Source organism: Cinclus cinclus, chromosome 27 (assembly GCF_963662255.1).
Source record: "Cinclus cinclus chromosome 27, bCinCin1.1, whole genome shotgun sequence".
NCBI classification, from domain to species: Eukaryota; Metazoa; Chordata; class Aves; order Passeriformes; family Cinclidae; genus Cinclus; species Cinclus cinclus.
Genome location: NC_085072.1, coordinates 3208375 through 3235083, shown reverse-complemented (window position 1 = coordinate 3235083; position 26709 = coordinate 3208375). Strand labels below are relative to the sequence as shown.

At 43.0% G+C, this 26709-nt stretch overlaps 1 protein-coding gene across 4 annotated transcripts; it reads left to right on the top strand.

The window, feature by feature from the left end:
* Nucleotides 1–516: 516 nt before the first annotated feature.
* On the top strand, nt 517–26640 carry ZC3H11A (zinc finger CCCH-type containing 11A). 4 transcript variants are annotated; one of them, XM_062509521.1, is made up of 18 exons: nt 517–988; nt 4080–4132; nt 7713–7845; nt 8329–8448; nt 9043–9166; nt 12645–12842; nt 13086–13202; nt 14664–14744; nt 15007–15117; nt 15407–15469; nt 15639–15740; nt 17024–17089; nt 18023–18508; nt 20029–20102; nt 21031–21328; nt 21881–22035; nt 23149–23216; nt 25427–26640. In XM_062509521.1, the coding sequence occupies exons 3-18, from the start codon at nt 7792–7794 to the stop codon at nt 25710–25712; spliced, it is 2403 nt and encodes an 800-aa protein (XP_062365505.1). In that variant the 5' UTR covers nt 517–988; nt 4080–4132; nt 7713–7791; the 3' UTR covers nt 25713–26640. The 4 variants fall into 4 exon arrangements, with proteins under 4 accessions (XP_062365505.1, XP_062365504.1, XP_062365503.1 ...); XM_062509520.1 differs by having other exon boundaries at nt 517–3127; XM_062509519.1 differs by lacking the exon at nt 517–988 and having other exon boundaries at nt 18023–18184; nt 18320–18508.
* The last annotated feature ends 69 nt before the right edge of the window (nt 26641–26709 follow it).

Here is a 26709-nt window from a genome sequence, read left to right as displayed (position 1 = left end):
GGCCAGACTCTGGAAGGGCCTGCCCAGGTAGCCTTGGAGTCCCCTCCATGGCTGGAGGCGACAAGGAACCACTGGAGGTGACACTGAGGACTCTGAGGGATGGGGAACAAGTTCATGATCCTGGAGGGATTTTCCAACCGAAATTCTCTGGGCACGGAGCAGGGTGGTGAAACACGAAAAAGCATTTTTTTTTTCCCCTTTTTTGAGGCTTTTTGAAGGAAGCAAAAACACCGGGAAGGGGAACGCACCCCCTCCTCGCCCTCTCCCTTTCCGTCGGGCGGGTGAAGCCACTTCCGGCCGCCATCTTGGCAGCGGGCGCGCTGAGGCTGCGCGCGCGCCGGGCGCCATCTTTGAGCCGGGCACCGGGGACTCGGCGGCGGCGGAGCGCGGCGACAGCGACACTGCGGCCCCCGGGGGCTCGGTAAAACTCCCTGATCGACCGTAAATACAAGCGATTCGGAGCCCCGCGGCGGCTGGTGGGAGATGGGGGGACGGGAGGTGAGGGGGAGGTGGGGTGTGCTGGCCTGGACCGACCGCGGTTCCTGCGCAGGCCGCGCGTCCCCCGCGCTGTCCCCACAGCGGGAGGGCAGCGCTGAGGGGCGAGGTGGGAATAATAACCGGGATAAGGTGGGAATAAAGGCGGGATGAAGTGGGAATAAAGGCGGGATGAAGTGGGAATAAAGGCGGGATGAGGTGGTTTTCATATCCTCAGGGCTTTGGGGAGGGGGAGTTGCGTGCCCGGGGTAGGCCCGAGGCTTTTCCTTCAGGTTTGTCGTCCCTTCTAAACTTGCGATCCCAAAGTAGATGCTTTATAAATCTCGTTTTCAGGTAAAACCTCGTTCCTTCCCGTTGTAGCAACGCGTCTGAGGGGCATTTCTAATGTAGTCACTTAATTATTGCTCATTCCCTAAAGGAACTTCAGGAGCTGAGTAATTCTGGATGCAGCCGGGCTGAATCCCTCCCCTAGGTTTTAAAACAACGCGATTCGGTGAATTTTTTTTTTTTTTCGTTTTTTCTTGTTTTTTTAAGGTTGGAGCTGAGAGGTTTCTGCTTTCTGACGTCGATTTTTGTTACGGAAACACCAAAAGGAGTATTTTGTTGTTGTTGTTGTTGTTGCAGGGATTAGAGTCTCCAGGTTATTCCCAGAATTGCACTCAGGATCACACTTAAAACCCGGCTTTATTTGGTTATTAATATAAAAACAAATAAAAGGAGATTTTCCTGGGGAATAAAGGGTTTTGGGGTTGAATTTTGGCCTGCCTGAAGCTGAGCAGGTTGGCTGGAAGTGGTGCTGGATTTGTCCAGGAGTTTTCCAGGGAAAACTTCCTGGGGTTGTCACTTCCTGGGTCCAATGACACTTTTCAAGGTGAAATCTAGGGAAAATCGAATTTTGTTGTTATTGTTTTTTTTTTTTTTTTTTTAAATTTAATAATACATTTCTGAATCTTTTTGGGATTTAACAAAACATTCCCATGAAGGGGAGGAATTGCCACAGGAAATCGCTGCCAGGCCCTGGGGTTGAGCTCAGAAAAGGGGGGGAAAAAAAAAAAAAACAACTTTATATTTTTAATTCTTGTTTTATTCAAGAGTGGATGAAGCAACTCCCCTCGGTTTGGGATTGATACCTGAGGAGGGGAAAAAAAAAAAAAAAAGCTTTAAAAACAGCTAAAATGGGGGTTAAAATGTGGAATTCCTGGTGCTCTTCCTTCTTTGTCACCTGATAAACAGGAGGTGAATCATCAAATGTCGTCAGGAATTCAAGGCACAAATGAAGCAGCACGAGAGGCTTTCCCAGGGAAATTAGGGAGCTTTAAATCCAAGAATTCCTCACAGGGAGGTGCAGGAAAACTCTCTGGTATTTAGATTTGTTTTCCCTTGACAAATAAGTTTGTGGGGGTTTTTTTTTGGCCTGGTTTTTGCTGACCCTCAGCTGTTGCATTTCTTGGTTTATTTGATTTTTTTTTTAACAAATAATTGGTTTTAAAATACTGCAAAAATTGTAATGGAATTCTGGACCCCCCCCAAAAAAAAAAAAGTGTTCAAAATTCTCATTAACTTTAATTAATTTGTGACCACCTGAGTGCACCAGAGTTACTGATTTTTTTATTCAGATTTTTCTTTATTTCCATCTTGACACTAATTTAAAATTAGAGAAAAAAAAAAAGGTTTTTAATGAATCTTTTTTATCATTAAATCAGAACTTTCAGGGGTTTTTTTGGGTGGTTGTTGATTGATTTTTTTCTGTTGTTGTTGTTTCTTTTCAAGGTTTTATTCCCACTCTTTGAACAAGGTTTAGACTCTGAACTGGAATATGGAAAGATGCTGATCTGGTTTATCAAGGAATTAAATCTAAAGGGATTTTCTTCCTCCCAGGGGTGGTGGATATAGAAATATTGCATTTTTAGGTGTGGCTGACTGCCTGAGGAAAGGAAATTCCAGCTGGGAATGACCCCAATTCCCAGGGATTTCAGTGCTGCCTTGAGCCAAAAGAAGAATTCAGGCTTGAAATTTAATTTTTTTTTTTCTCCCAAGAACATTAGGGAAAACACCTGGAAAAACGTTGAACTTCCACAAGAAGGAGCTCTAGGTATTTTTAGGAATAGATTCCCAGGAATCTCCATGACCCAAAATCTGATTTTTGTGGATTTAACCCCGTGGAGATGGAAGAATGGGAGGGAACTCTGCACTCGAGTCCTGTTTTATTCCCTTTGTCGAGCAGTCAAAAAGAAAAAGAAAAAAATATTAATATGAGAACCCAGCTTTTCCTCTCTTTATTTTAGATTTGGGAAAACTCCCTGGCCAAAAAAAAAAAAAAAAAAAAAAAAAAAAATTCCTGGAAAAATTCCCTAGTGTTGGTGTGAGTAAAAGGTTCCAATTGTTTCTTCTTAACCTGAAAAGAACAATTTAATTCATTTTTGTCCTCCCCAAGGAGTCAGAAATCGTTTGCACAGAAATATCAGAAGGGTAAAAATGACTTTTATTTGGGATTTTTAGCTGGTTTGGTTGCTTGCTGCGTGGAAAAAACCCTAAAAATGTGATTTTTTTTTTAATAAGAATATCCAAAAGAAAAAAAAGTCAATTTTTGGTGGCCCCAAACCCCCCAATCAGCTGCTGAATTGGATTCAAGGTGAGATAAGGATGGAAAAATGGCAAAATTGTAACATTTAGTGGAAAACCCAAGGAATTCCTGAACCAAATTCCCAATCCCTGCTCCCCTCCTGCTTTTCCTTGGATGAGGAATAAAATCCATTCCCAGGGATGGATTTGACTGACCCCAAATCCCCTCTCACCACCATCCCCTCCCCCAAAATTCCACAAATAATCTCATTTTTCCCCCAGATTTTCCTCCCACTGAGAGATTTACCTGCAGTTTGATGTGGGAAATGGGCCAAAATTCTGATTTTATTTTTTTTTTTTTGGGTTGGTTTTCTCCTTGTCCTGCTGTCCCTCCCTATTTTGGGGTGTGTATAAACACATTTGGGGGTTTATACACACAAATTTGGGGTTTGGTTTTTTGTTTTTTTTTTTTGTTTTTTTTTTTTTAATGCTGTACAGGTTATAAAGACGGGGAAAGGTTTTTGTGTTTTCTTAATAGGTGAAGAAATCTCAGAAGACCCGAAATTTCAACTTGCTGAAATAAATAATTAAAAAAAAAATAATAATAATAAAAAAAAAAGAAATAGAAATATCCCCAGCTGTGGAAGATGAAGCCTCATTTTTGCAGCCACTTTGAATCCTGAATTCATCTTTAAAAAAAAAAGGCGCTGGGGCTTTTTTTTTTAATTTTTGTAATTTTTTTATGATTATTTTGATTTTTTTTTTTTTTTTTTATTGGAAGAGCTAAAATATCCCTGGCTATCTCCAGTGTTCCACTTTTCCTATGGACTCGATTCCTCCATTAGTTGTCAGATTGTTCTGAGAGCACCTCAGAGTTTGGAATTGTTGGCTGAGAGGTTCCCTTGGAATTATCAGGAAAAACAAAACAAAAAAAGCCAAAAAAAAAAAAAAACCAAAACCAAAAAAACCCCAATTTTTTTCTGCTCCTTTGTCATTCATTGACGGACTCCTTCGGCCTACAGGAGAGGGGAACTGCATGGCTGGCAAGATCAAAATCTGTGCTGCACGTTGCCAGGTGGGTGAGCCCCAAAAATCCTCTGGGGATGGGTTGAAAATCTGAGATTTTGGGAGAAATCAGCACTGCCTGCTCAGGCTGTCAGAGCAGTTCCTGGGAGTAAGAATCCTCAGAGAGCTGGGGAAGTGTTGGCTCAAAAATCAGTTTATAGGGTTGGGGTTTGAGGGGTTTTGTTCTTTTGAGGTGCTGGTGGTATGGGGTTGTGGTTTTTATTTTGTGGCTGTTCTTATTTTTATTTTTTTTTTTTTTTTGGTGGTTATTACTCTTTATTATTTGGGTCACACCCTGGAATTTAAAGTTTCATTTCAAGTGTGAAACAGCACAGAATAAGAATATTAATTGTTATTATTATATGATGAGATTATATATATAATGTCACATATAATATTCTATTCTTATATATAACATAATTATAACATTAAAGTATATAATGGTATATTATTATACATAATATATATATTATAATATATAATATATTCTATTTATTTACATATAATCTATTCTTACATGTTATAAAATATGCAATCTATTATATATTATATATAATTTATTGTTATAAGTTATAAAATATATAATCTGTTATATATTTATATATAATATGTTGTTATATGTTATAATATATAAAATATATATAGTAAAATACAGTGTATTCTATATTATAACATAGGATATATTATTATATATACTGTGTAATATATATTATAATATATATAGTATATATATTATATAATATCATGTGATTCTATAGATTATTCTATATAAATATATATTCACAATTTATACAATATTCAGCTACTCCTCTATCACTTCAACTCCAAATCCCCCAGCTTTTCAAGAATCACACCCTCATTTTTCTCTCAAGACCACACTCTTAAACTCACAAATCAAAATTTCCACTGATGAGACCCAGCAATTTCCAACAACCCCACCTAAAAATTCCCCTGCGCTTCCCGAGTGCCTCCTCTAAAAACTGGAATTCTTTCCACACTCACCTGCACTTGGGCTCGAGCCCTGAGCTCTGTGTGTGTTCTGTACCTGCTCCAGGAGTGCACCTGAGCTCTGTGTGTGTTCTGTACCTGCTCCAGGAGTGCACCTGAGCTCTGTGTGTGTTCTGTGCCTGCTCCAGGAGTGCACCTGAGCTCTGTGTGTGTTCTGTACCTGCTCCAGGAGTGCACCTGAGCTCTGTGTGTGTTCTGTACCTGCTCCAGGAGTGCACCTGAGCTCTGTGTGTGTTCTGTACCTGCTCCAGGAGTGCACCTGAGCTCTGTGTGTGTTCTGTACCTGCTCCAGGAGTGCACCTGAGCTCTGTGTGTGTTCTGTACCTGCTCCAGGAGTGCACCTGAGCTCTGTGTGTGTTCTGTGCCTGCTCCAGGAGTGCACCTGAGCAGCCCTGAGCTCTGTGTGTGTTCTGTGCCTGCTCCAGGAGTGCACCTGAGCTCTGTGTGTGTTCTGTGCCTGCTCCAGGAGTGCACCTGAGCTCTGTGTGTGTTCTGTACCTGCTCCAGGAGTGCACCTGAGCTCTGTGTGTGTTCTGTACCTGCTCCAGGAGTGCACCTGAGCTCTGTGTGTGTTCTGTGCCTGCTCCAGGAGTGCACCTGAGCAGCCCTGAGCTCTGTGTGTGTTCTGTGCCTGCTCCAGGAGTGCACCTGAGCTCTGTGTGTGTTCTGTGCCTGCTCCAGGAGTGCACCTGAGCTCTGTGTGTGTTCTGTACCTGCTCCAGGAGTGCACCTGAGCAGCCCTGAGCTCTGTGTGTGTTCTGTGCCTGCTCCAGGAGTGCACCTGAGCTCTGTGTGTGTTCTGTGCCTGCTCCAGGAGTGCACCTGAGTTCTGTGTGTGTTCTGTACCTGCTCCAGGAGTGCACCTGAGCTCTGTGTGTGTTCTGTACCTGCTCCAGGAGTGCACCTGAGCTCTGTGTGTGTTCTGTACCTGCTCCAGGAGTGCACCTGAGTTCTGTGTGTGTTCTGTACCTGCTCCAGGAGTGCACCTGAGCTCTGTGTGTGTTCTGTACCTGCTCCAGGAGTGCACCTGAGCTCTGTGTGTGTTCTGTACCTGCTCCAGGAGTGCACCTGAGCTCTGTGTGTGTTCTGTACCTGCTCCAGGAGTGCACCTGAGCTCTGTGTGTGTTCTGTACCTGCTCCAGGAGTGCACCTGAGCTCTGTGTGTGTTCTGTGCCTGCTCCAGGAGTGCACCTGAGCTCTGTGTGTGTTCTGTACCTGCTCCAGGAGTGCACCTGAGCTCTGTGTGTGTTCTGTGCCTGCTCCAGGAGTGCACCTGAGCTCTGTGTGTGTTCTGTACCTGCTCCAGGAGTGCACCTGAGCTCTGTGTGTGTTCTGTACCTGCTCCAGGAGTGCACCTGAGCTCTGTGTGTGTTCTGTACCTGCTCCAGGAGTGCACCTGAGCTCTGTGTGTGTTCTGTACCTGCTCCAGGAGTGCACCTGAGCAGCCCTGAGCTCTGTGTGTGTTCTGTGCCTGCTCCAGGAGTGCACCTGAGCTCTGTGTGTGTTCTGTACCTGCTCCAGGAGTGCACCTGAGCTCTGTGTGTGTTCTGTGCCTGCTCCAGGAGTGCACCTGAGCTCTGTGTGTGTTCTGTACCTGCTCCAGGAGTGCACCTGAGCTCTGTGTGTGTTCTGTGCCTGCTCCAGGAGTGCACCTGAGCTCTGTGTGTGTTCTGTGCCTGCTCCAGGAGTGCACCTGAGCTCTGTGTGTGTTCTGTACCTGCTCCAGGAGTGCACCTGAGCTCTGTGTGTGTTCTGTGCCTGCTCCAGGAGTGCACCTGAGCTCTGTGTGTGTTCTGTACCTGCTCCAGGAGTGCACCTGAGCTCTGTGTGTGTTCTGTACCTGCTCCAGGAGTGCACCTGAGCTCTGTGTGTGTTCTGTACCTGCTCCAGGAGTGCACCTGAGCTCTGTGTGTGTTCTGTACCTGCTCCAGGAGTGCACCTGAGCTCTGTGTGTGTTCTGTGCCTGCTCCAGGAGTGCACCTGAGCTCTGTGTGTGTTCTGTACCTGCTCCAGGAGTGCACCTGAGCTCTGGCTTTCTTTGCCCCGAGCTCTGGGTTTCTTTACCCCGAGCTCTGGGTTTCTTTGCCCCGAGCTCTGGGTTTCTTTACCCCGAGCTCTGGGTTTCTTTACCCCGAGCTCTGGGTTTCTTTGCCCCGAGCTCTGGGTTTCTTTGCCCCGAGCTCTGGGTTTCTTTGCCCCGAGCTCTGGGTTTCTTTGCCCCGAGCTCTGGGTTTCTTTGCCCCGAGCTCTGGGTTTCTTTGCCCCGAGCTCTGGGTTTCTTTGCCCCGAGCTCTGGGTTTCTTTGCCCCGAGCTCTGGGTTTCTTTGCCCCGAGCTCTGGGTTTCTTTGCCCCGAGCTCTGGGTTTCTTTGCCCCGAGCTCTGGGTTTCTTTGCCCCGAGCTCTGGCTTTCTTTACCCTGAGCTCTGGGTTTCTTTGCCCCGAGCTCTGGCTTTCTTTGCCCCGAGCTCTGGCTTTCTTTACCCTGAGCTCTGGGTTTCTTTGCCCCGAGCTCTGGGTTTCTTTGCCCCGAGCTCTGGGTTTCTTTACCCTGAGCTCTGGCTTTCTTTGTCCCGTTCTCCAGGGCCACTCCTGAGCAGCAGCGGGCTCCGAGGCGCCGGCGGTTCCTGGCCAGGCTGCAGCAGAGCCAGGGGTCCCGCAGCATGTCCGGCCAGGGGGACGACTGCTACTTCTACTTCTACTCCACCTGCACCAAGGTCAGCAGAGCTGCAGCCCTGGAGTTCCTTCAGTCCTGTCTGGGGGTCCCAGCCAGCAGTGCAGAGGGAATTTCCTCTTTGTTAATGGATTAACTGTTTGGATTTGGGTTCTGGAAATGGGGTTTTTTAAAGCTGTCTGATTGCCCTTTCTCCTTTCTGATCTCTTGGGCTTTTTTGGTAACCTGTGTGTTTTTCCCATTTTTAACCTGTGTCCTTTCCTTTTCCCATTTTTAACCTGTTTGCTTTTCCCATCCCATTTTTTTTAACCTGTATGCTTTTCCCATCCCATTTTTTTAACCTGTATGCTTTTCCCATCCCATTTTTTTAACCTGTATGCTTTTCCCATCCCATTTTTTTAACCTGTATGCTTTTCCCATCCCATTTTTTTTTAACCTGTGTGCTTCTCCTTCCCCATCCCGTTTATATTTTGAAACTGGCTGAGTTTTTTTTCCCCTTTTTTTGCTGATTCCCTGTGGATTTCAGGGAGACTCCTGCTCCTTCCGCCACTGCGAGGCCGCCCTGGGCAGTGAAACTGTCTGCACCCTGTGGCAGGAGGGTCGGTGCTTCAGGAATGTCTGCAGGTTCAGGCACATGGAAATAGATGTGAGTTCTCCCTAAAAATCCCCCAAAACCCTGCCAGAGCTTCCCAGGAATGTGGTGGGATAAATATCCTTTCCCAGCAGAAGTTTACCAAGGGAAAGGGAAAAAAAAAAAAAAAAAAGGTTTTTACGGTGTTGTTTTTGACAGGAAATGTCTGTAGGAAATGTTGTTATTCCCAGATTTTATGATAGAGAATCTACGTGGATTTCACATCTTAAATTTAGATTTCTGAGAGCTGGAAAATGGCCCTGGATTTCTCCTCAAAACTTTATCCCGAACTCTTACTTGGGAATTAAAAAAATGGTGGAAAGGAACTAAAGCACTGAAAGAGAAATTCAGGTGGATTTCACCAGCAAATGAAATCTGAAAATTAAGCTTTTTCCCTGTGAATAATCCCAATATTTTGTTCTTTTAATTTATTGAACTCCATGGCAGTGAATCCAAATCAATTCCATTTCCCAACCTCCAAAACCACATCTCTAACCCCTTAAGTCTTGGAATGAATTTCACCCTTCTCTGTGGCCTGTGGACAAACTAAAATCAATTTGCAGATCCAAGGGATAATTCCCTGAGCTTGGATTTGTGGTTTTTCCTCAGAAAAAGCGGAGTGAGATCGCCTGTTACTGGGAGAACCAGCCTGGAGGCTGCCAGAAGCACAACTGTGCTTTCCACCACACCAAGGGACGTTACGTGGATGGGCTCTTCCTTCCCCCGAGCAAAAGTGAGTTTTGCACCTCTTATTTTCCTCAAAATACCCGAGAATTCCTGCTGAATATTCCATAAAATTACCTGGATGGGCTCATCCTTTCCCTGACCAAAAGTGAGTTTTCCACCTCTTATTTTCCTCAAAATACCCAAGAATTCCTGCTGGATATTCCTCAAAATTACCTGGATAGGCTCATCCTTTCCCTGAGCAAAAGTGAGTTTTCCACCTCATATTTTCCTCAAAATACCCGAGAATTCCTGCTGGATATTCCTCAAAATTACCTGGATGAGCTCATCCTTCTTCCAAGCAAAAGTGAGTTTTGCACCTCTTATTTTCCTCAAAATACCCAAGAATCCATGCTGAATATTCCATAAAATTACCTGGATGAGCTCATCCTTTCCCTGACCAAAAGTGAGTTTTCCACCTCATATTTTCCTCAAAATACCCAAGAATTCCTGCTGGATATTCCTCAAAATTACCTGGATGAGCTCATCCTTCTTCCAAGCAAAAGTGAGTTTTGCACCTCTTATTTTCCTCAAAATACCCGAGAATTCCTGCTGGATATTCCATAAAGTTACCTGGATGAGCTCATCCTTCTTCCAAGCAAAAGTGAGTTTTCCACCTCTTTATTTTCCTCATAATATCCAAGAATTCCTGGTGAATATTCCATAAAATTGTGTGCACAGGCTGTTTGTACCCCTGAGCAAAAGGGAGTTTTCCACTTCTTATTTTCCTCATAATATCCAAGAATTCCTGCTGGATATTCCATAAAATTACCTGGATGGGCTCATCCTTCTTCCAAGCAAAAGTGAGTTTTTCATCTCCTTTTTCCTCAAAATATCCAAGAATTCCTGCTGAATATTCCATAAAATTACCTGGATGAGCTCATCCTTCCCCTGAACAAAACTTTAGTTTTCCACCTATTTTTCCCTCAGAATATCCAGCAATTCCTGGTGAATATTCCATAAAAGAAAACCACGGAACCCAAGGAATTATTTTATGGCTGAATGGGATTTTGTAATCATGGCAGTGGAGTGAAATCTGAATTTTGGATTTTTAAAATTTATTTATTTATTTATTTTTTCCTGCTCTGTGCTTGTTGATTTTTTTGCTTTTCAAATTTCATTTTACCCTGATTTTTTTTAAACCCCTTTATGAGTGGGGAATAAGGAACCAAATCCAGATGTGTTCTGGTATTCAGTTTCTAATTTAGGGATTAAAATTGGGGATTTCATTTTATTTTCCAGCCACTTTTCCAACCCTCCCCAGTACCAAAATTTGGGATATTTTTATTATTCTTTTCCAACCCTCCCCAGGACCAAAATTCAGGATTTTTTTTTTTTCTTTGCAGCCCCTTTTCCAACCCTCTCCATGATAAAAATTTGGAATTTTTTTTCTTTTCCAGCCCCTTTTCCAACCTTCCCCAGTACCAAAATTCAGGATTTTTTTTTTTTTATTTTTCTTTTCCAACCACTTTTCCAACCCTCCCCAGTACCAAAATTCAGGATTTTTTTTTTTTATTTTTCTTTTCCAGCCACTTTTCCAACCCTCTCCATTACCAAAATTCAGGATTTTTTTTTTTTTATTTTTCTTTTCCAACCACTTTTCCAACCCTCCCCAGTACCAAAATTCAGGATTTTTTTTTTTTATTTTTCCAACCACTTTTCCAACCCTCCCCAGTACCAAAATTCAGGATTTTTTTTTTTTATTTTTCTTTTCCAGCCACTTTTCCAACCTTCCCCAGTACCAAAATTCAGGATTTTTTTTTTTATTTTTCTTTTCCAGCCACTTTTCCAACCCTCTCCATTACCAAAATTCAGGATTTTTTTTTTATTATTTTTATTTTCCAACCCTCCCCAGTACCAAAATTCAGGATTTTTTTTTTTTTTTATTTTTCTTTTCCAGCCACTTTTCCAACCTTCCCCACTACCAAAATTTAGGATTTTTTTTTCTTTTCCAGCCCCTTTTCCAACCCTCCCCAGTACCAAAATTCAGGATTTTTTTTTTCTTTGCAGCCCCTTTTCCAACCCTCTCCATGATAAAAATTTGGAATTTTTTTTCTTTTCCAGCCCCTTTTCCAACCTTCCCCAGTACCAAAATTCAGGATTTTTTTTTTTCTTTTCCAGCCCCTTCTCCAACCTTCCCCAGGACCAAAATTTAGGATTTTTTTTTTTTTATTTTTCTTTTCCAGCCACTTTTCCAACCTTCCCCAGGACCAAAATTCTGGATTTTTTTTTTTTCTTTTCCAGCCCCTTCTCCAACCCTCCCCAGTACCAAAATTCAGGATTTTTTTTTTATTTTTCTTTTCCAGCCACTTTTCCAACCCTCTCCATTACCAAAATTCAGGATTTTTTTTTTTTATTTTTCTTTTCCAACCACTTTTCCAACCTTCCCCAGTACCAAAATTCAGGATTTTTTTTTTTTATTTTTCTTTTCCAGCCACTTTTCCAACCTTCCCCACTACCAAAATTTAGGATTTTTTTTTCTTTTCCAGCCCCTTTTCCAACCCTCCCCAGTACCAAAATTCAGGATTTTTTTTTTCTTTGCAGCCCCTTTTCCAACCCTCTCCATGATAAAAATTTGGAATTTTTTTTCTTTTCCAGCCCCTTTTCCAACCTTCCCCAGTACCAAAATTCAGGATTTTTTTTTTTCTTTTCCAGCCCCTTCTCCAACCTTCCCCAGGACCAAAATTTAGGATTTTTTTTTTTTTATTTTTCTTTTCCAGCCACTTTTCCAACCTTCCCCAGGACCAAAATTCTGGATTTTTTTTTTTTCTTTTCCAGCCCCTTCTCCAACCCTCCCCAGTACCAAAATTCAGGATTTTTTTTTTATTTTTCTTTTCCAGCCACTTTTCCAACCCTCTCCATTACCAAAATTCAGGATTTTTTTTTTTTATTTTTCTTTTCCAACCACTTTTCCAACCTTCCCCAGTACCAAAATTCAGGATTTTTTTTTTTTATTTTTCTTTTCCAGCCACTTTTCCAACCTTCCCCACTACCAAAATTTAGGATTTTTTTTTTCTTTGCAGCCCCTTTTCCAACCCTCTCCATGATAAAAATTTGGAATTTTTTTTCTTTTCCAGCCCCTTTTCCAACCTTCCCCAGTACCAAAATTCAGGATTTTTTTTCTTTTCCAGCCACTTTTCCAACCCTCCCCAGTACCAAAATTCAGGATTTTTTTTTTTTTTATTTTTCTTTTCCAACCACTTTTCCAACCCTCTCCATTACCAAAATTCAGGATTTTTTTTCTTTTCCAACCACTTTTCCAACCCTCCCCAGTACCAAAATTCAGGATTTTTTTTCTTTTGCAGCCACTTTTCCAACCCTCTCCAGTACCAAAATTCAGGATTTTTTTTCTTTTCCAGCCACTTTTCCAACCCTCTCCATTACCAAAATTCAGGATTTTTTTTTTTTATTTTTCTTTTCCAACCCTCCCCAGTACCAAAATTCAGGATTTTTTTTTTTTTTATTTTATTTTTATTTTTCTTTTCCAGCCACTCTCCCAAGCCCCCCCGAGGCTGCTGAGGACGAGGTGAAAATGGTGCAGCTGCAGCAGAACAAACTCTCTGTTCAATCCAACCCCTCCCCGCAGCTCCGGGGGGTGATGAAAGTGGAAAACTCTGAAAATGTTCCCAGCCCCACCCATCCCCCTGTGGTCATCAACGCTGCAGATGATGATGAAGATGATGATGGTGAGAAATCTTCTATTTATTGAGGATATTTCTTGTTTTAATGTGGAATTTTTAAAAAAATAAAAATTAACAAAATATTGAATTTCGCGGCGGTTGGAGCCGCGGAAAAGAATCGTAAATATTTTTAGTTGTTGAAATATTGAGGTGATTAAAAAATTAAATTTTTTTAAATTTTTTTTTTTTTTTGGGTAAAATTATGCTTTGTAGATGATTGAATTTTGGCATTGATTTTTCTTTTTCCAGATCAGCTTTCTGAAGAAGGAGAAGAAACCAAAACTCCAATGCAGCCACCAACCACAGAAAACCACAATGGGCTGAGGGTGATTTCCACCAGAAAATCCAATTCCAGTGCAAAACAAGGTATTCCAACATCTGCAGGAGCAGGGATTGGGAGAGAGCCTGGCAGTTAAAACCAAAATATTCCGAAAATTAATTAGAATTCAGGAGCTCATTCCCACCTAATGAGGTTCCCAGATCAGGGAAATTCGTCCTGGTTTGGTTTTGTGGGACAAAATGGAGATTGAATAGAATTTAAGTGGAATTGGTGGAGCAGAAATGGAGTTGGAGTGGAATTGGAGGAGCTGAGATGGAGTTGGAGAGGAATTGGAGGAGCTGAGATGGAGATGGAGAGGAATTGGAGGAGCTGAGATGGAGATGGAGAGGAATTGGAGGAGCTGAGATGGAGATGGAATGGAATTGGAGGAGCTGAGATGGAGATGGAGAGGAATTGGAGGAGCTGAGATGGAGATGGAGAGGAATTGGAGGAGCTGAGATGGAGATGGAGAGGAATTGGAGGAGCTGAGATGGAGATGGAGAGGAATTGGAGGAGCTGAGATGGAGATGGAGAGGAATTGGAGGAGCTGAGATGGAGATGGAGAGGAATTGGAGGAGCTGAGATGGAGATGGAGAGGAATTGGAGGAGCTGAGATGGAGTTGGAGAGGAATTGGAGGAGCTGAGATGGAGATGGAGAGGAATTGGAGGAGCTGAGATGGAGATGGAGTGGAATTGGAGGAGCAGAGATGGAGATGGAGAGGAATTGGAGGAGCTGAGATGGAGATGGAGAGGAATTGGAGGAGCTGAGATGGAGTTGGAGAGGAATTGGAGGAGCTGAGATGGAGATGGAGAGGAATTGGAGGAGCTGAGATGGAGTTGGAGTGGAATTGGAGGAGCTGAGATGGAGTTGGAGAGGAATTGGGGGAGCTGAGATGGAGATGGAGAGGAATTGGAGGAGCTGAGATGGAGATGGAGAGGAATTGGAGGAGCAGAGATGGAGAGGAATTGGAGGAGCTGAGATGGAGATGGAGAGGAATTGGAGGAGCTGAGATGGAGATGGAGAGGAATTGGAGGAGCTGAGATGGAGATGGAGAGGAATTGGAGGAGCTGAGATGGAGATGGAGAGGAATTGGAGGAGCTGAGATGGAGATGGAGAGGAATTGGAGGAGCTGAGATGGAGATGGAGAGGAATTGGAGGAGCTGAGATGGAGATGGAGAGGAATTGGAGGAGTTTGAGTCGGCTTGGACTGGAATTTGTGGAGTTTACAGAAAGTTGGACTGGAATTTGTGGAGTTTTACTGGAGCTGAAATGTCTGAAAATGTCCCTTCAGGCACTGTGGAAATCCAGGAATCTTTAATCCCTGTCCATGAATTCATGCCCAAAAGTGGATTTTTCCCTTGGGAGAGTGAAAGAAGCTGCCAGTTTTCCAAAATCCCACCTGTTCTGGAGATTTTTTTTTTAACTCCTGGGCAGTGTTTGACTGTGTTTATTCCCAGTATTTTGGGAAGAATTTCTCCCAATTTCCTGAACTGTTCTGTCCTTGCAGATGACAACTTAAATTTTGGGATAAAAACCTTGGAAGAGATCAAATTGAAGAAACTCAAAGAAAAAGCCAAAAAACAAGGTGGTGAGTTAATATCCCTAAAATCCTTCATTTTTTTTTTTTTTTTATCCTTCTCTTCATCCTTGAGTTAAATCCTGGATAATTTTCAAGTCAAGGGAAATTTTTTTTTTTCAGCAATTTGACATTTCCTGCATCCATGTTTTTTGGATGAGTCTAATCTGGCATTGACAGCTGGTTGTTCCTTCTTGGAATTTGGAGGGAAATTGAAAGGAAAGAGTTTATTTTTAATGAATTGCTGCCTGTTAATTGCTCTTTCATCATGCAGAAGGTCCTTCAGGAGTGGCTGTGGATCCTCTCCAAGCTCGTAGCATTCCCGTGCCAGAAAAGGAAAACGTCAGGACCGTGCTCAGAACTGTGACCCTCTCCTCCAAGGAAGGTAATCCCAAAATTCCCATTCCACACCCCCTTAATTAAATTCTTGATAATTAAGATAATTCCCACGTGGTGCTGCTTTTCCTGATTGGAATTTTCCAAGCGTTAACGTTTGGTTGGAATTAAAACTCAACGAAGTTTTATCATTATAAAATAATTTTGTCCTCCCACTCCTTCAGTTTGGCCACCAGAAAATGTTGTTGTTGTTTTTTTTTTTTTTTTTTTGGTTTTTTTTTTTTTTTTTGGGAAAAGGGATGCTTTTTAATTGCTGAAAAGATTATTCCTGGTTTTAGGGGAGGACCCTGTGATCCAGCTGAATCTTCCTGACAGACTGGGAAAAAGGAAAACTGTCACAGGTGAGAACTTGTGAAATATTTACCTGAAAACCACCAAATTCTGGTGCCAGCAGAAAACAACCAATATTAACAATTAATCTGGGAGGATTCCAGTTCCAGGGGGGATTGTTCTAAACCCTCCTGCAGGGGAATACTCTGAAAGAATTTCTCATTTTGTGTCTTTTGGAAGGTGGGAAAACTTTCCTTCCGTTGAGGAGGAGCGTTGGGGACAGGCTGGGGAGGAAGGCAGAGCTGCAGGAGAACTCTGACAAGGCCCCGAGGAGAGGCCCAGGTAGCAGCACTGCTGCACTGCCAGCTTTGCTCTTTGGGGTTTTGGGGCCAGCTTTGCTCTTTGGGGTTTTGGGGCCAGCTTTGCTCTTTGGGGTTTTGGGGCAGCTTTGTGCTCTTTGGGGTTTTGGGGTCAGCTTTGTGCTCTTTGGGGTTTTGGGGCCAGCTTTGTGCTCTTTGGGGTTTTGGGGCCAGCTTTGCTCTTTGGGGTTTTGGGGCCAGCTTTGTTCTCTTTGGGGTTTTGGGGCAGCTTTGTGCTCTTTGGGGTTTTGGGGCCAGCTTTGTGCTCTTTGGGGTTTTGGGGCCAGCTTTGTTCTCTTTGGGGTTTTGGGGCAGCTTTGTGCTCTTTGGGGTTTTGGGGCCAGCTTTGTGCTCTTTGGGGTTTTGGGGCCAGCTTTGTGCTCTTTGGGGTTTTGGGGTCAGCTTTGTGCTCTTTGGGGTTTTGGGGCCAGCTTTGTGCTCTTTGGGGTTTTGGGGCCAGCTTTGCTCTTTGGGGTTTTGGGGCCAGCTTTGTGCTCTTTGGGGTTTTGGGGCCAGCTTTGTGCTCTTTGGGGTTTTGGGGCCAGCTTTGCTCTTTGGGGTTTTGGGGCCAGCTTTGCTCTTTGGGGTTTTGGGGCCAGCTTTGCTCTTTGGGGTTTTGGGGCCAGCTTTGCTCTTTGGGGTTTTGGGGCAGCTTTGTGCTCTTTGGGGTTTTGGGGCAGCTTTGTGCTCTTTGGGGTTTTGGGGCCAGCTTTGTGCTCTTTGGGGTTTTGGGGCCAGCTTTGTGCTCTTTGGGGTTTTGGGGCCAGCTTTGTGCTCTTTGGAGTTTTGGGGCAGCTTTGTGCTCTTTGGGGTTTTGGGGCAGCTTTGTGCTCTTTGGGGTTTTGGGGCCAGCTTTGTGCTCTTTGGGGTTTTGGGGCCAGCTTTGTGCTCTTTGGGGTTTTGGGGCCAGCTTTGTGCTCTTTGGGGTTTTGGGGCCAGCTTTGTGCTCTTTGGGGTTTTGGGGCCAGCTTTGTGCTCTTTGGGGTTTTGGGGTCAGCTTTGTTCTCTTTGGGGATTTCTGTTTGGAATTTTCTGTCCAGGTGTTTTCTGCTGGAGCTTTCTGTCCAGCTTTTTCTTTTTTTTTTTGGATTTCTCTCCCAGTTTTCTGTTGGGATTTTTTGTCCCTCCTTTCTCCTGCATTTTTCTGCACATTGGTTTTGGGTTCAGGGTCACCCTGAATCCCACTGAGGTGCTCTCCTGTCTCATTTCCCACCCAAAATTGTTGATTTTTTTCCTACTTTTTAACTTTCCCTCTTGTTTTTTTAGTTCAAGTCCTGAAGTCCCTGAAGGAGAGGCTGGGGCTGCCCTCTGAGCAGAGCAGCACTGAGACAGGTAAAAATCAAATTTGAAATATTCCTTTTCTTTTTTTTTTTTTCATCCCAACAACTTCCATGCAGCCTTAAATTGATAATTTTAAAGGATAGCTGGCTCTTATTTTCCAAATCCAAGTGTTCACAGGAGGGAGAGAGTTTTATTGTTCAGGAAATTGGGATTGTTCAGCCTGAAGAGGAGGAATTTTGGGATAATCACTGACCTGAGGGGAGCCTGCAGGAAAGGTGGAGAGGGAATATTCCCAAGGGATGGAGGGGAATGGCTGCAGACTGATGGGGTTTAGATGGGATTTTGGGAATAAATCCTTCCCTGGGAGGAGTTGGGATGGAATTCCCAGAGGAGCTGTGGCTGCTCCATCCCTGGGAGTGTCCCAGGCCGGGTTGGACAGTGGATAAAGTGGATAAAATGGATAAAATTTGATAAAATGGATGAAATGCACCCTGGGAGAGTGGGAGGTGTCCCTGCCCATGGGATCAGATGATCCCTCCCAACCCAAACCATTCCAGGATTCCCTGTGCTGGTTTGGGTGGGGTACTGGGAATAAATCCTTCCCTAGGACTGGGATGGAATTGCAGAGGAATTCCTGGGAGTCCCCAAGGCTGGATGGGGTTTGGGACAAACTGGGATTATGGGAAGTGTCCCTGCCCATGGCAGGGGTGGGAATGGGATGATCCTTAAGGTCCTCCGACCCAAACCATTCCACGATTCCATTAAAAATATCCCAGTTTCAGGATTCAGAAATCTGTGGCTGCCCCATCCCTGGCAGTATCCCAGATGGTGGAAGGATGTCCCTGGATGATCCTTCATGTCCTTCCCACCCAAGGGCCACTGAGAGCCCTCAATCCCAAATTCCCTCAGCTCTGGGAGAAATTCTGGAGGTTTTTTTGTTTCCCCCCCCCCTCCTTGAACCGAGTTTCATTTTCGTGCCTGCAGACAAAGCTGCCAAACCCATCGAGGAGATCAGAGTGAAAACCCTGGAGGAAATCCGACTGGAAAGAGCCAACCAGAGACGAGGAGAACCCCCAGCCAAAATCCCAGGAGAAAGCAGGAAAAGCGAAGATCCCAATTCTGGAGCAAAACCCTCCCTAACCACTCGTACGAAATCCCTGACGGGAGCCCTGGCAGAGAAAAACCACAAAAGGCTGGGGGAGGAGAAGGAAAAACCCGAAGAATTGCCCAGCAGGGCCAAAGCTGAGAGCGAGCCCAGAAAACAGAACCTTCCCACTCCAGGTGTGCCAGGGAGGGCAGAGGCAGCACGAGCCAGAGGGGCCGGAGAAGTTCGGATCAAAACCTTGGAGGAGATCAAGAGGGAGAAGGCTCTGAGGATGCAGCAGAGTGGGGAGAACGTTCCTGCTGCTCCTGCCCAGCCCGAGGCAGCCCTGAGGGGCAGGAGACTGCTCCGGGTCACCCGGCTGCTGGGTGAGCTGGGAGTGCTGCACCCTTCCCAAAACTTCCCAAAACTTCCCAAAACTTCCCTTCCCTTCCCAAAACTTCCCAAAAATTCCCAAAACTTCCCAAAACTTCCCTTCCCTTCCAAAAACTTCCCTTCCCTTCCCAAAACTTCCCAAAAATTCCCAAAACTTCCCAAAAATTCCCAAAACTTCCCAAAAATTCCCAAAACTTCCCTTCCCTTCCCTTCCCTTCCCTTCCCTTCCCTTCCCTTCCCTTCCCTTCCCTTCCCTTCCCTTCCCTTCCCTTCCCTTCCCTTCCCTTCCCTTCCCTTCCCTTCCCTTCCCTTCCCTTCCCTTCCCTTCCCTTCCCTTCCCTTCCCTTCCCTTCCCTTCCCTTCCCAAAACTTCCCAAAACTTCCCTTCCCTTCCCTTCCCAAAACTTCCCTTCCCAAAACTTCCCTTCCCTTCCCTTCCCTTCCCAAAACTTCCCTTCCCTTCCCTTCCCTTCCCAAAACTTCCCTTCCCTTCCCTTCCCTTCCCAAAACTTCCCTTCCCTTCCCTTCCCTTCCCAAAACTTCCCTTCCCTTCCCTTCCCTTCCCAAAACTTCCCTTCCCTTCCCTTCCCTTCCCAAAACTTCCCTTCCCTTCCCTTCCCTTCCCAAAACTTCCCTTCCCTTCCCAAAACTTCCCTTCCCTTCCCAAAACTTCCCTTCCCTTCCCAAAACTTCCCTTCCCTTCCCAAAACTTCCCTTCCCTTCCCAAAACTTCCCTTCCCTTCCCAAAACTTCCCTTCCCTTCCCAAAACTTCCCTTCCCAAAACTTCCCTTCCCAAAACTTCCCTTCCCAAAACTTCCCTTCCCAAAACTTCCCTTCCCAAAACTTCCCTTCCCAAAACTTCCCTTCCCTTCCCAAAACTTCCCTTCCCAAAACTTCCCTTCCCAAAACTTCCCTTCCCTTCCCAAAACTTCCCTTCCCAAAACTTCCCTTCCCAAAACTTCCCTTCCCCTTTGGGAATTCCATGGGATTTTCCCAAGAATTCCACAAGTTTCCTCTGTTTCCCATTTGAAAATTCACTCCTTGAAAAATTTCAGGCTCCAGAATTGAAAGGATCGTGTGATTCTCCATAAATTCCATGATCATTTCCTTGAGCAAAATCAATTCCTTCAACTTTCAGACTCTGGACTTAAAAGGATTTTTATGATTTTTTTTTTTTTCATTAATTCCATAATTTCCTGGTTTTCCCATTGGAAAAATCCATTCCTTGAGGAGCTTTGTGCTGTAATTTCCATTTTTTTCCTGCCCTGCCATTGTGTGGTTGGATGTTCCCAGTGTTGGAATCCATTCCATTCCCCTTTGGAATATGGTTTGGGAATGGATTTATCAGCACAAAAGGCATTAAAAATTTCACCCTTAAAATGATTTAATCCACAGTGGGATTAAAACAGAGAGAAAATCCTGCAGGGATTCATAAAAATAGAGAAATAACCCTTCCAAGAAACCAAAAAAACTCCCATTTTTAATTTTTTTTTTTTTTTTTTTTGTTTAAAGCACCTGGAAGAGATGAAAAAATGATTGTGGAGTTGAACAAACCTTCCCCCAAAGGGAGCTCTGCACCTGCTGAGGTGAGTCTGGTGTGGGTGAACAAATCAAAACCAAAAAAATTCCCATTTTCTCACCACTTGGGGGCATAAAATAATAAAATAATTCATTTTCCCTGACAGTTTTGTCACTTTTTGTTTCCTTCTCCTTGTTTTTCCCACCTTTCCTCAGTTGGGAATTGTGCTGAAATCCTAAAAGCTGTCAGGAAAATTCCCAGCAAACAGATCTTCCCCTTTGAATGAATTCATTACTTAATTTGAATTAGATTTTTAATATTATGCCTGACCATGAATAAAAGCCAGAGGTGAGGGAAATATTTTTTTTTCCCTCCCTGATTTTTTTTCCCCACAGATTTATCCATAGTTTTTCTTTTCTCTATGATTTTTTTCTGTATAGATTTTTTTCTCTAATTTTTTTCCTCTCTAATTTTTTTCTCTCTAATTTTTTCTAATTTTTTTCTCTATGATTTCTTTCTCTCTCATTTTTTTCTCTCTCATTTCTTTCTCTCTTTTTTTCTCTCATTTTTTCTCTCATTTTTCTCATTTTTTTCTCTCTCATTTTTTCTCTCTCTCATTTTTTTCTCTCTCTCATTTTTTTCTCTCTCATTTTTTTCTCTCTCTCATTTTTTTCTCTCTCTCATTTTTTTCTCTCTCTCATTTTTTTCTCTCTCTCATTTTTTTCTCTCTCTCATTTTTTTCTCTCTCTCATTTTTTTCTCTCTCTCATTTTTTTCTCTCTCTCATTTTTTTCTCTCTCTCATTTTTTTCTCTCTCTCATTTTTTTCTCTCTCTCATTTTTTTCTCTCTCTCATTTTTTTCTCTCTCTCATTTTTTTCTCTCTCTCATTTTTTTCTCTATAGATTTTTTCTCCCCTACAGATTATCCCCCTAATAACCCTCTTGTGGTGGTGTTTTTTTTAATTATTATTTCTTTATTTTTTTTTTCCTTCTCAGAATTCAGGAAATTCAGGAATTCAGGTGAAAAGCCTGGAGGAAATCATGTGGGAGAAACGTCAACTGAAACAACTCCAAGAGGAAAAAATCCCAAAAGGATCTGGGACAATTCCAGCTGAAAACCAGGATAAAAACCAGGATAAAAACCAGGATAAAAACCCAGAACCTGCTGTGGGATCAGCTCATCAGCTGGGCAGGAGGAAATTCCAGCTGGGAAAATTCCAGGAGGATGGAATGGGAAAGGCAGAGAAGGATGCAGGGAAAAAGGGAGCTCAGGTACCTGAGAGGAGAGGAAGAGGTGAGTGCTGGGTGTTGTTTGGGAATGTCCAGCAGGGGATTGGGGAAAAATGGGGAAAGGGATTGGGAGAAATGGGGAAAGGGATTGGGGAAAAATGGGGAAAGGGATTGGGGAAAAATGGGGAAAGGGATTGGGGGAAAATGGGGAAAGGGATTGGGGGAAAATGGGGAAAGGGATTGGGGAAAATGGGGAAAGGGATTGGGGAAAAATGGGGAAAGGGATTGGGGAAAAATGGGGAAAGGGATTGGGGGAAAATGGGGAAAGGGATTGGGGGAAAATGGGGAAAGGGATTGGGAGAAATGGGGAAAGGGATTGGGGAAAAATGGGGAAAGGGATTGGGGAAAAATGGGGAAAGGGATTGGGGGAAAAGGGGAAAGGGATTGGGGAAAAATGGGGAAAGGGAAAAATGGGGAAAGGGAAAAATGGGGAAAGGGATTGGGGATTGGATAATTAATTATGGGACTGGGTAATTAAAATAATTATTCAATCCCGTAATTATTTTTTTTTTTTTACCCAAATCTGTTAAAATTCTTCTTTTTCCTTTCATGCCAGGCAAACCCAAGGTGTGCCTGAAGCCCGTGGATGGAAAAGCTCCTCCCAAGCAGCCCCTGAAGAGGAAAGGTCCTGAGGGCCACCCCCCCCCAGCTGTGGTGGCAGTGAAGCCACTCAGTGCCACCCCTGGGGACAGCCAGGAGCCCTCAGCCAAGGTGGGCCCCAGTTCCCACTTCTTCCCAAAAAATAAATGGGATTTTATCCAAGTTCCAAAAAAAAAAATAATAAAAAAAAAAAAAAGTATTTTATCCAAATTCCAAAAAAAAAAAAAAGGGATTTTATGCAAATTTAAAAAAAAAATAAATGGGAATTTCTCCAAATTAAAAAAAAAAAAATAAATGGGATTTTATGCAAATTAAAAAAAAAAAATAAATGGGATTTTATCCAAATTCCAAAAAAAAGTAAATGGGATTTTATCCAAATTCAAAAAAAAAATAAATGGGATTTTATCCAAGTTCCAAAAAAAAGTAAATGGGATTTTATCCAAATTATAAAAAAAAGTAAATGGGATTTTATCCAAATTATAAAAAAAAATAAATGGGATTTTATCCAAATTCCCAATTCTCCCCAAAAAATAAATGGGATTTTATCCAAATTCCCAAATCTCCCCAAAAAATAAATGGGATTTTATCCAAATTCAAAAAAAAAATAAATGGGATTTTCTCCAAATTCCCAATTCTCCCCAAATTCCCAATTCTCCCCAAAAAATAAATGGGATTTTATCCAAATTCAAAAAAAAAATAAACGGGATTTTCTCCAAATTCCAAAAAAAAAAAAAAAGGGATTTTATCCAAATTCCAAATAAAAAAATAAATGGGATTTTATCCAAATTCCAAAAAAAAAAATAAATGGGATTTTATCCAAGTTCCAAAAAAAGTAAATGGGATTTTATCCAAATTATAAAAAAAATAAATGGGATTTTATCCAAATTCCCAAATCTCCCCAAAAAATAAATGGGATTTTATCCAAATTCCAAAAAAAATAAATGGGATTTTATCCAAGTTCCAAAAAAAAAATAAATAGGATTTTATCCAAATTCCAAAAAAAAATAAATGGGATTTTATCCAAACTCAAAAAGAAAAAAAATAAATGGGATTTTATCCAAATTCCAAAAAAAAAAATAAATGGGATTTTATCCAAGTTCCAAAAAAAAATAAATGGGATTTTCTCCAAATTCCCCCTTCTAAAAAGGAAGACTCTTTTTAAATTTCAATTTATTTGTTTTTAATACCCTATAAAATAATGGATCCTGTTCCTCATTCCCACAGGTTGTTCCCCTTTGTTCAGAGGCCAAGCCAGGTTCCAAGGCTGGGAGGGAGAAGAATTCCCAAAACAGGTAATCCCAAAAAAAACCCCCAAAAAAAACCCAAATTCCAACTTTTCCTTCTGATCCCAAGGGACCACGAGGGGGGAAATCGGTGCCAAAATGCAGCAGATTTGGAGGGAATTAATTGGAATTAATTGGAATTAAATTGAATTCATTAATTGCAATTAATTGGAATTAATTGGAATTAAATTGAATTAATTAATTGGAATTGAATTAATTAATTGGAATTGAATTAATTGCAATTAAATTGAATTAATTGGAATTAATTGCAATTAAATTGAATTAATTGCAATCAAATTGAATTAATTAATTGGAATTAATTGCAATTAAATTGAATTAATTGCAATCAAATTGAATTAATTAATTGGAATAGAATTGAATTAATTAATTGGAATTAATTGCAATTAATAGCAATTAAAATAATTAATTGGAATTCATTGCAATTAATTGGAATTAAATTGAATTCATTAAATGGAATTAAATGGAGTTAGTTAATTGGAATTCATTGCAATTAATTGCAATTAAATTGAATTAATTGGAATTAATTGAAATTAAATTGAATTAATTGCAATTAATTGCAATTAAATTGAATTAATTAATTGGAATTCATTGCAATTAATTGGAATTAATTGCAATTAATTGCAATTGAATTTATTAATTGCAATTGAATTAATTGCAGTTAATTGCCATTAATTGCCATTAAATTGAATTAATTAATTGGAATTAAATTGAATTAATTGGAATTAATTAATTGGATGCAGAGATTGCCAATGGGTTTTTGGGGTTTTTAAAGGGATTTTTAGGGGCTTTTAAAGGGATTTTTTGGGGGTTTTTAAAGGGATTTTTAGGGGCTTTTAAAGGGATTTATGGGGTTTTATAAAATGATTTATGGGGCTTTAAAGGGATTTTTTGGGGTTTATTAAAGGGATTTTTGGTGATTTTTTTCTGTGCCTTTTTGGAGTTTCCTCTTGTCCCTTCTCCCCCAGATTCCAGCTGTGTTTCCTCACAGCTCAGTCCCCAAACCCTGAACTGATGCAGCTCATCCTGGATCCCCAAAACAGATCCTGGATCCCCAAAACAGATCCTGGATCCCCCAAACCGATCCTGGATCCCCAAAACCGATCCTGGATCCCCAGAACCCATCCTGGATCCCCAAAACAGATCCTGGATCCCCAAAACCGATCCTGGATCCCCAGAACCCATCCTGGATCCCCAAAACAGATCCTGGATCCCCGAAACCGATCCTGGATCCCCAAAACCGATCCTGGATCCCCAAAACAGATCCTGGATCCCCCAAACCGATCCTGGATCCCCAAAACCGATCCTGGATCCCCCAAAACAGATCCTGGATCCCCAAAACTGATCCTGGATCCCCAAAACAGATCCTGGATCCCCAAAACAGATCCTGGATCCCCAAAACCGATCCTGGATCCATAAAACAGATCCTGGATCCCCAAAACAGATCCTGGATCCCCAAACCCGATCCTGGATCCCCAAACCCGATCCTGGATCCCCCAAAACCGATCCTGGATCCCCAAAACAGATCCTGGATCCCCAAAACCGATCCTGGATCCCCAAAACAGATCCTGGATCCCCAAAACAGATCCTGGATCCCCAAAACCGATCCTGGATCCCCAAAACAGATCCTGGATCCCCAAAACCGATCCTGGATCCCCAGAACCCATCCTGGATCCCCAAAACAGATCCTGGATCCCCAAAACCGATCCTGGATCCCCAGAACCCATCCTGGATCCCCAAAACAGATCCTGGATCCCCGAAACCGATCCTGGATCCCCAAAACCGATCCTGGATCCCCAAAACCGATCCTGGATCCCCCAAAACCGATCCTGGATCCCTAAAACTGATCCTGGATCCCCCAAAACCGATCCTGGATCCCTAAAACAGATCCTGGATCCCCCAAAACCGATCCTGGATCCCTAAAACAGATCCTGGATCCCCCAAAACCGATCCTGGATCCATAAAACCGATCCTGGATCCCCAAAACCGATCCTGGATCCCCAAAACAGATCCTGGATCCCCAAAATCGATCCTGGATCCCCGGAACCCATCCTGGATCCCCAAAACCGATCCAGGATCCCCAAAACCCATCCCCAAAACTCCCAGAATCCCCAATTAAATTCATTTACATCGTTCACCTCCACCTCAGGCATCTCCCACACTGATTTTTTTTTTTTTTTTTTTTTTCTTTTTTTCCCCAGCCCGGAGCTGCAGCCTGGGAGCCAGGGCAATTCCTTGGCACAGCCGGAGGTGTTGGGATCTTCCTCCTCCTCCTCCTCCTCCTCCTCCTCCTCGCTGGAGGTCCCGGTGAAGCTGCGGCGCCTGAGCTCCACCGGCAGCACCAAACCCTCCCTGTCCGTGGAGGACGACTTTGAAAAACTCATCTGGGAGATCTCCGGGGGAAAACTGGAAGCAGAAATCGATCTGGATCCAGGGAAAGATGAAGATGATCTCCTGCTGGAACTCTCGGAGATGATTGATAGCTGAGAGGGGGAGGATTTTATCAACGACAACAACAAAACAAACAAACAAAAAAAAAAAGACACGACACCAAAAAAGAAAAAAAAAAAAGTAAAAAACCACCAATTTCCTCTCCCACCCCCACACAGATCCTGTAAATGTTGTTGGGTCCGTGGAGGAGAGCCTTGGCCCAGCTGGAGCACAGTTGGATTGTTAGGAATGGGCAGAGTCTGCGCTCAGTTATCCCGAAATTCCAAAATTCCGGGCTGAGTTGATCCAGGCGGCTCCTCCCACACGGGACAGGACAAAGCACTTGGAATTCCCTCGGGGGAGGGACACGGATCCCATCTCCAGAGCCATCCCAGCTCCCTCCTGGACAGCGAATCCCAACAATCCTGGAGTTACTGTGTCAACTCTGGAATTCACGGATGGACTCGCAATTGCGGGAATTCGGGAAATCCGGGAAGGGGAAGCAGGGTTTTGGGGCAGGATTTTGGGATTTTGGACCAAGCACTGCCAAGGTGGGAGCCTGACTCACAGTGATCCAGGGGGATTTTTTTTTTTTTTTTTTCCCCTGATGGCAACGGGATCCTGGCAGCCAAAATTGCTGCTGGCTGCCTGCAGGAATTTGGGAAAAGGAGGATTGCTTCAAGTGCCTCTCGCTCCTGAGGATCCCTCCCTGCTGAAGGACTGGAATGACGCCCTCACATCCAGCTGGGATCATTTTGGGATGGTAAAAGCACCAAACAAAAGGAATGTTCCTCCTTGGCTGCTTCCCTCTTTTCCAGCCCCTTGGAGATGGGATTGGGTGGAATCCCCGTGGGTTGTTTTTTTTTTTTATTTTTATTTTTTTTTTTTTTGGGTGGGGGGGGATTTATTTTTTTTCTGTAAATATTTTATTCTTCCATTTTATATTTGTATGATTCTATTTAAGGGATTAAAGGTAGGCTGCTCACTCTGGTGTCCCTGCAGAGCTCTCTGCTTCCCATGGATTATTTTAAGGAGTGGGATCAAACAGGTTGGG

Coding starts and splice junctions, on each gene's coding strand:
- ZC3H11A (XM_062509521.1), top strand. CDS start 7,792: ATGTCCGGCCAGGGGGACGACTGCTACTTCTACTTCTACTCCACCTGC. Junction 8,449..9,042: donor TCAGGCACATGGAAATAGAT/GTGAGTTCTCCC, acceptor GTTTTTCCTCAG/AAAAAGCGGAGTGAGATCGC. Junction 13,203..14,663: donor CAATTCCAGTGCAAAACAAG/GTATTCCAACAT, acceptor CTGTCCTTGCAG/ATGACAACTTAAATTTTGGG.